Source organism: Lates calcarifer, unplaced genomic scaffold, assembly GCF_001640805.2.
Source record: "Lates calcarifer isolate ASB-BC8 unplaced genomic scaffold, TLL_Latcal_v3 scaffold_24_53, whole genome shotgun sequence".
NCBI classification, from domain to species: Eukaryota; Metazoa; Chordata; class Actinopteri; family Centropomidae; genus Lates; species Lates calcarifer.
In genome coordinates this window covers 50,177-59,821 of record NW_026118152.1, presented here as the reverse complement: position 1 = coordinate 59,821, position 9,645 = coordinate 50,177, and the positions used below count along the sequence as shown (strand labels likewise).

The 9,645-nt window shown below is 45.4% G+C and overlaps 1 protein-coding gene across 1 annotated transcript; it reads right to left on the bottom strand.

Annotated features, from left to right (window-relative positions):
• Window positions 1–96: 96 nt before the first annotated feature.
• LOC108897197 (stromal interaction molecule 1) lies at window positions 97–9,426 on the bottom strand (the record flags this gene model as incomplete). Its single annotated transcript, XM_051069513.1, has 8 exons — window positions 9,415–9,426; window positions 8,619–8,734; window positions 7,221–7,366; window positions 2,812–2,942; window positions 2,139–2,253; window positions 538–649; window positions 351–466; window positions 97–271 (listed from the first exon to the last, which is right to left on the bottom strand). Coding segments are annotated over exons 1-8 (923 nt in total), but the record flags the coding sequence as incomplete, so codon positions are not given.
• Window positions 9,427–9,645: the final 219 nt, after the last annotated feature.

Sequence of the window (9,645 nt, the reverse complement as noted above, 5' to 3'; positions counted from 1 at the left end):
TACAGTGTGTACAGTACTAGTGTACAGTGTGTATCAGTACGGTACATTGTTTTGTTAACTGCAGTGTGTTGTACAGTGTTGTGTCAGTGGACTGACTTGTCCTGCAGGTCCAGCAGGCTCTGCTCCGCCCTCTGCAGACCCTCCAGGTCCTTCATCAGGCGGCTCAGGTCGTCTCTGGACTTCCTGGTCTGGACGAAGGCGAACCAGCAGCCGGTCAGAGCCATGAGGACGGACAGAGCCAGGACCAGGTCCTTCCACCAGTTCTGATGATCTGCAGACCCACACGCAGGCTGCTGATTACACACTACGCAGAATCAGATTACTGAAGTAATCAGATTACTGTCACTGACCTGGTGGTGGTCCGAACAGGATGATGTCCAGAGCTTTGAGCTGCAGCTTCTGAGAGTGACTCCGGTCCAAGATCTTCAACACCAACACCGTCAGGGTGGTGTTCTTCACCGCCAGCCTGAGAGAGGGGGGGGGGTCAGCTGGTGTCCCCACAGGGTGTGGTATAAACGACACAGGTGTGTGTGTTACCTGGGTAAGGCTCGGCCGTCCAGCTTCTGTTTCCTGAACGCCTCTGAGTACTGAGGAAGCTCCACGCTGACGAGCAGCCAGTCCTCCACCTGCTGCACCGTCCAGTTATACACTGACAACAACACACACACCTGAGCATCAGGTAAACAACACACACACCTGAGCATCAGGTAAAACAACACACACACCTGAGCATCAGGTAAACAACACACACACCTGAGCGTCAGGTAAACACACACACCTGAGCGTCAGGTAAACAACACACACACCTGAGCGTCAGGTAAACACACACACCTGAGCGTCAGGTAAACAACACACACACCTGAGCGTCAGGTAAACACACACACCTGAGCGTCAGGTAAACAACACACACACCTGAGCGTCAGGTAAACACACACACCTGAGCGTCAGGTAAACACACACACCTGAGCGTCAGGTAAACACACACACCTGAGCATCAGCATTTATTTTTAATCAAACTCTTTTATTACTGTTTCAAGTCACTTGTTCAGTTGTACGAGCTGTTTAACAATGAAAAACTACAACTCCCATGATGCTGGTGGAAAACGCAGTTTTATCTCACAACATCAAACTGTCTCAAAGCTGCAGAGAGAATAGATACGGAGTCACAGAAGTGTCAAAAAAAGAATAAATTTGTGAAAGCATAAAGAAATGAATGTGGGAATATAAAGAGAAATAACAGCAGTATTTTTTACTACTTATTTTAATATATGCATTTATTTCTTGTATATAAATGACTGTTTTCTGCTTACTCAGACATTTTGTTTATTTATTTTAAAGTAGTGTAATTTATTTATTGAATCACTTTGTTTTATTTTCCCTAATGATTTTTTTTTTTATACATTTATTTATCTTTTGACATTTTTTTTGTATTTCTCTTTATATTTACACATTTTTATATTTTTTTATGGCACTCCTGTGACTCCATACATGTCTCACTCTGATTAATGAAACGACCTGACGGAGTCGTTCATCAGCTTCTCCTTGTGTGTTTGTCGTTTTTTTTTCTGACGTCGTCACAGTGACGGAGCGGGAAAATTAAGTGGATCCAAAAATAGGATTTTATTTTTACTCTCAACACGAACCATTCTCCTTTTTAGTCCTCCTTTCAATTCATCCTTCTCCTCTGTCGCTTTTCTTTCTGTTTTTTACATCTTTTCCTCCGTCTAACTTCGTCTTTCTTTCAGTCTTTTTATCTCTGCACTTCTTTTTCTCTGTTTTCCTCTGTTCGTCTTTTCCCTTTTCTTTTCCTCCTTCCTCCTGTTCAGACTCTTTAAATCACTGATTTTCTGAATGGAGTCTGGTTCAGTTTGAGCTGAAGACGAGTAAATAAACCTGTTTATTAAGCTCCGTCCGTCTGTGTGTTTTCCTGTGGTTTAGTGAGTTTGTTTCACTGCTGATTCTTTTTAAACAAACAGCAGCGTCTGTGTTTACACGTCACCGACCCACAGGTGATTTTATCAGCTGAGTAAGAACCGTCCTCCTCAGTCTCAGTGTCTCTTACAGACCAGATCCTGTCATTTCTTCCTGTGTTTACTTTGGGTCAGACGAGTGCCCCCCCACCCTGACCCCCCGCTCACCTTCAGAGCTCTTCCAGGCGTTCCACATGTCCGCCACGCTGATGTGCAGGTCGGCTCGGTGGAAGCTCCTGTGTTTGTCTTTGGGGTCGTGATACTTCAGATCCTCCCTGAGAAACTGGGGGGGGGTGTCTGACATGAGTCTGTGTGAAGTCTGTACAAACTCTACTGGATTTGTAGAAGAGGTGTTTTTTACCCAGGAGGTAAACATCTCTATACATCAGCACCAGACTCCATTGATAAAAACAGGGATTTAACCAGGAGCTGCTGGAATACCACTGCCTCCATCTGTTAGTGTGTCTGTGTTACTGTGTGGTACTTTTACTTCAGTAAAGTATCTGATTACTTCTTCCACCACTGAAAGTCACACAGTAACATAGACACACTAACAGATGGAGGCAGTGGTATTCCAGCAGCTCCTGGTTAAATCCCTGTTTTTGTCAATGGAGTCTGGTAGAGATATATAGAGATGTTTCTGGTTAAACTAAAAGGATCTGACTCTTTAATAAAAAGCTCTGTCTCTGTAGGAATCCTGTCATCATGTTGTGGATGACGTGGGTAATTGTCCACTGATTTCACTGCATGGAGAATAAGACTCAGGCTCCTTTAATATTTAGTGTTTGTTGTATCTGAAAGTTTAAAGTCGTCTTCTTCAGAGTGTGTCTAAGTGTCTCACCTCGTCCGTCTCGGTCGTGTCCACCGTGCCGTCGGCGTCGTCGTCCATCAGTTTGTGGATGCTGCAGATCGCCTCAAAGCTCAGCAGAGAGTTTTCATCCTGACAGAGCGGCTGGTCTATCGCACACAGATCTACAACACAAAGTTTTACATGTAAACACAGCGACAGTTTACCTGTGTCTACGAGTCTGAAACACGAGTCTGAAACACGAGTCTGAAACATGAGTCTGAAACACAACGAGTCTGAAACATGAGTCTGAAACACGAGTCTGAAACACGAGTCTGAAACACGAGTCTGGAACACAACGAGTCTGAAACATAACGAGTCTGAAACACAACGAGTCTGAAACATAACGAGTCTGAAACACAACGAGTCTGAAACATAACGAGTCTGAACACACTGAACGAGTCTGAAACATAACGAGTCTGGAACACGAGTCTGAAACACGAGTCTGGAACACGAGTCTGGAACACAACGAGTCTGAAACATAACGAGTCTGAAACACAACGAGTCTGAAACACGAGTCTGAAACACGAGTCTGGAACACAACGAGTCTGAAACATAACGAGTCTGAAACACAACGAGTCTGAAACACGAGTCTGAAACATAACGAGTCTGGAACACGAGTCTGAAACATAACGAGTCTGAAACACAACGAGTCTGAAACACGAGTCTGAAACATAAGGAGTCTGGAACACGAGTCTGGAACATGAGTCTGAAACACAACGAGTCTGAAACACAACGAGTCTGAAACATAACGAGTCTGAAACACAACGAGTCTGAAACATAACGAGTCTGAAACACAACGAGTCTGAAACACGAGTCTGAAACACAACGAGTCTGAAACACCAGCTTAGCTAAGATGCTGATCGTCAAACTGCACTGAGAGGTTCAGTTCAGCTGGTGAAGACCGAGGCGTTCAGGGACTGATCCAGACCACGTCAGGTGACCCATCACACAGCTAGCTGACCCTGATCCCCACATTTTAAACTTGTGATTAGTCACAGCCTCGCTCCTGTGATAACACGACTCTCAGTGTGTTTCCTGAGAAATCACCTGTTTATTCTCTGTATTTATTTATTTTATCAGACACCAGCTCAGGTTTTCAGTTGGACCCTGGAGACTCAGTATTTACAGTAGAACTCTGTGTGACAGAGTGTGAGCAGCTCCTCGAGCCAAAAACAGCAACAGGACGAGTAAACACCCGTCATCTACAGCTGCCATCTTTGTTTGGGTCAGAGGAGACGGATCGCAGACAGGACGAGGCCACAAGTCAGCATCAAACACTCATCTGATGGTTAGCAGTTAGCAGTTAGCGGCTAACCTCCGTGATGTCCCCCGGATCACAGATGTCACAGATGAGTGACAGGTTTTTAACGTCTGTCTGACGTCCACTGGGAAACACTGTCCTGCTGCTTCAGTCCTCATGGTGACCTGAGTTCACTTCACTGAACCACAGACCTGATCCAGCAGCTTCAAGCACCACAAACTGTACGTTCACCTCCCGACTGTAAACAAAGATGGCCGACATGTTTCAACTACTGGTTCATCCATTTACGTCAGAGGTCTGAACTGAGTGACGTCATCTCAGAAAAACATGGCCGCTCACAGGAAAACAGATTCTGAAGAAGTTCAACACAAACTTTTCAGAACGTTCACAGTTCAAACCTGCAACATTAAACCATGAAGGTGAACTGATTCAGTCGTATCTCAGACTAGCTGTTGTTAGCAACAGTTGCTAACATCGCTCTACAAACAGCGTAGCAACATGTCCACAGATAAACCTGAACAGTTCTCTGTGTCTGACTGACTTCATGTAAACTAATGAGACTGAGCTGCTATAAACAGGAACATTAGCAGAGTTCACTGCTGCTGAGGAGGAGCAGCCATCTTGGATTCTGATGTCGGGGTTGGTGGGGTTGCTCTGACTTCAGGAGGCGTTCAAGTTCAAACTTCAGACTAGGGAGTCTGAACATTGATGAGTTCACTGACAACAGGAGCTGAAACATTACCTGGAGGACAAATAATTCCCTGAACGTGTTCTGGTTTTAGGATCAGTCCTGCACTCTGTATATTATTATTATCATTAGAGCTCAGTCAGTGAAGATGAACATGATTCATGTTTCTTCACTGTGATAAATGAAACATTAAATATTCTGACATGAAATCATCAATAAAGAGCAGCTGTCACACGTGACGTCGCTCTGCTGTGAAACCTGACTCTGAAACCTACGAACAGGACTCCTGGGAACCACTTGATCCCCTGTATAAGTCCAGCTCAGGGTCTCTGACGGCCACGACACCACAGAAGAAGACAGAGAGGTGGAGAGAGACAGGTGAGGAGGCAGGTGTGAGTCCAGTCTGAGGATTAAGACGAGCAGCTGTGAGGACAGAAATACTCCGATAATAGAATTAAAGCAGGGTCGAGTCAAAGTCACAGCTCTCAACAACTACACTACCCAGCATGCTCTGCTCACCAGGCCCATCCAGTACACACAGGCTCACGTTTCTGTTGTAATCCTGAACCTGAACCTGAACCTGATCCTGATCCTGATCCTGATCCTGATCCTGATCCTGGTCCTGATCCTGATCCTGATCCTGAACCTGGTTCTGATCCTGGTCCAGCAGGGTCTTGTTGTAAATCTTCACATCTTCTCTGTTTTCCACTGGAACCTGGAGGAACAGGAGATGACGGGGACGGACTCGTCTGATTGGTCGGCTCCTGTTCCTCCGCTTCCTGTCCATGATGAGGCTGAGGGGGCGGAGCCAGTTTCACCTCCTCTGAAGCTGAACAGTTTATTTCTGTCACCAGGTTTCCTGCTGCACCGTCAACGTGTCGCCTGCAGGAAGCTGCGGTGAGCTGCTAACGGCTATCGCTACACACACACACACACAGATCATGTTTCTGTGTGTGTGTGTGTGTGTGTGTGTGTGCGTCCTGGTTGATTTGTTTTCTTTGTAAAAACCACAAACAGGAAGAACCACCATCTTCTTTTCTCAAGAACCAAGTGTGTGTTTGCAAAACTGACTTCACTGTCACTGCTCAACACACACTACACAACACTACACAACACTACACAACACTACACTACACTACACTACACTACACTATACTACACAACACTACACTACACTACACTACACTACACTACACTACACAACACTACACTACACAACACTACACTACACTACACAACACTACACTACACTACACTACACTACACTACACTACACACACTACACTACACTACACTACACTACACTACACAACACTACACTACACTACACTACACAACACTACACTACACAACACAACACTACACTACACTACACTACACTACACTACACTACACAACACTACACTACACTACACTACACAACACTACACTACACAACACTACACAACACACACTACACTACACAACACTACACTACACAACACTACACTACACTACACTACACAACACTACACTACACAACACAACACTACACTACACAACACTACACAACACACACTACACTACACAACACTACACTACACAACACTACACAACACACACTACACAACACAACACTACACTACACAACACTACACTACACTACACAACACTACACTACACTACACAACACTACACTACACAACACAACACTACACTACACAACACTACACAACACTACACAACACTACACAACACTACACTACACACACTACACTACACTACACTACACAACACTACACTACACTACACTACACAACACTACACTACACAACACAACACTACACTACACAACACTACACTACACAACACAACACTACACTACACAACACTACACTACACTACACAACACTACACTACACTACACAACACTACACAACACACACAACACTACACTACACAACACTACACTACACAACACTACACTACACTACACTACACAACACAACACTACACAACACAACACTACACTACACTACACTACACTACACTACACAACACTACACTACACTACACAACACTACACAACACACACAACACTACACTACACAACACTACACTACACAACACTACACTACACTACACAACACAACACAACACTACACAACACTACACTACACTACACTACACTACACAACACTACACTACACAACACTACACTACACTACACAACACTACACTACACTACACAACACTACACAACACTACACAACACTATACAAAATGAGCACAAATGTGGTGAATAGTCAGAAGGTGAAATCTGAATCATCCTGATGTTTGAAACCAGACAACAACACGTCACACACCTGTCGTCACACCTGTCGTCACACCTGTCCCTGAACGCATCCTCCCACACACTCTCACACAGCTGCTGATAACACCTGTACACACACAAACACAAGCCGAGTCTACCTGAGGCTGCGTTGCCATTGGAAACCAGGTGACGATGCTGGTGGTCCGGGTGGGCGTGGTCACCTCTGTCCGATCCACCGTGAGCGCCGACGCACACGCTCAGCACGCACACACACACACCAGCCACACACACACACACTCCATGTTCTGAGGAGAGAGAGAGGAAGGAAGAGAGACAATAACTTTCAAAGTAAAAGCAGGAGACAAGCTGCTGCTTCCTGATTGGCTGAGAGCAGGAGTGTGTTTGTGTGTTCAGAGCGTCGACAAACCTCCGCACAATAAACACCAGAAACCAACCACAACAGATCAAAGTTATTAATCGATTGATTGATCTGTGTTTTTATTCTCTTAGGACGAAGCAAAGAGAGAGCGGGTCCTCTTCCAGAGTCCGCCATGTTTCTACAGGAGCCCAGAGCGGACAAACCGAACACCTCTCACGTTTTTATGTTGACGCCACAGCTCTGAAGAGGAAAACGACAGAGAGCAAGAGGACGTGTTGGTCTGTGGTTTAACGTACGTGATGTGAACTTAGCGACGAAAGAAAAACCTTCATGATGTTGGTTATTTAGCTGATGTGGTGGTTGAAGCCATTTTGTCACCTGACGGCCACCGTAGACTCTCAGAAAGACGGATACTCTCCTGGATGTAATCTGCGTTCTCACCACTAGAGGCCACTAAATCCTACACACTGCTCCTTTAATACGAAGCTACAGCAGCTGGTTAGCTTAGCTTAGCACAGAGACTGGAAACAGGTGGAAACTGTTAGCCTGACAGCTGAGAGAAGCTCTGGATTTAAAACTGATCAATACTTACTACAACACAACGAGTCAAACTGCTGCGTTTAAAGTCCGTCCAGCTCCTCAGGTGTCCGCAGACGTTAAATAGCAGCAGTCCTCCTGTTGGTCTCAGCAGAGGAAGTAGAGAAAGTAAAGAAAGTAGAAAGTGTCGTGTGGAGCGACAGACGTGTAAACAGATCTGAGAGCTGTTTAAAAAACTCTCTGAGCTCAGAACCTGAGATAAAACAAATTTCAACCGGGAACAAACGAGGCGTTCACGGACCTCTGCTGAGAATCACCTCAGAAATACGTTTTTTTAACGGTAACCGAGCTTTAAATAAAACCCGCTCTGACGTCAGCTGAACATATCGATAGTCTATTGATTAGTGTTCATCGGAGGCTCCGTGGTTCAGTTAGAAGCCGTGTGTTTGTGTGTGAGGCTGATCTGAGGTCAGAGGTCAAACAGCTGCTCAGTTTCACACCGACATCACTTCACTGAGCCTCAGCCGCAGTTTGACTCCAACTAAACTACTCAACTCTTCAAACCCTGAACTCACCACCTCTGCAGCCGCCGCTCCGCTAATCCATCGATCTGATCGGATCTGATCGATCCGACACTAACTGATCGAGCCGAAGTCCCAGTGTGATGATGAAGAGTTTGAGCTTCACTTTCTCCACCCGAGACTCCAACTCCTCAAACTGCTGCTCAGAAAAAAAGCATGAAGAGATCCGCCCGCGCTGCGTTCACGGACCCGCAGAAAACACGAATTCAGAGTGGACCGAAAAAACTTCAGTGACTCGTCCTTCTTTTATTTGAGAATCGAGACACGGTTTTTACAGATTCCAGCTTCTCAAACACGAAGGTTTCATCCTGTTATTTCTCCTTTATTTAATTTAATTTAAAGATGATCAGACGTGATGAGATTTTATAGACTGGAGGATGAATCGCGACAGTGATCAGAAGGTTGATCAATAAAGGAAATAATCAAACTGCAGCTCTGTTGTATTTTGTTGATAGATTTTAGTTTTCTTTCCTGTTCCTGATATTTTGCTTCTGGTTCTGAATTATTCGGATCAATAAAGTTTTTGACAGAAGCCTGTAGAGTGACAGAAAGAATCTCATCCTGGTTTCTATCACAGTAAAGTTTCACTCACCAGCTCCTCGTGCTCCTCTCCCGTCTTATTTCCTGGTTGTCTAATTTCCGACAGCACTGGAAGGCAGCGTCGGTGTGATGCAGCGGTGTGATGGCGCCGCCCTGTGGCCGGAGAGAGGCGGTGCAGATAAGGACGGATTCACAGCCCAGGCATCCTCAGAGCTGGTCTCAGATCAGTCCTGAACCTGGACCAGAACCTGTGATGAGATGACTCCTGCTGCTCTGACGATCCTGCTCAGCGCCCGCTCACTGTTACAGCCTCACCATGATCACCATCATCACTATCATCACTAACATCACTAACATCTCTCTTTAGACTCTCCAGACCTGGACCTGAGTCTGGTTCTGCTCGGGGTTTCGGTCCAGTCTCTGAGTCCAGACCTGCTCTGTATGAAAACTGATCTCAACATGTTCTCTCTGTTAAATCTCTTCATCAGTCGATGAGTCCGGACTCAGGTGAGCTCCACAGACATATTTCTATAGAAACATACCTGT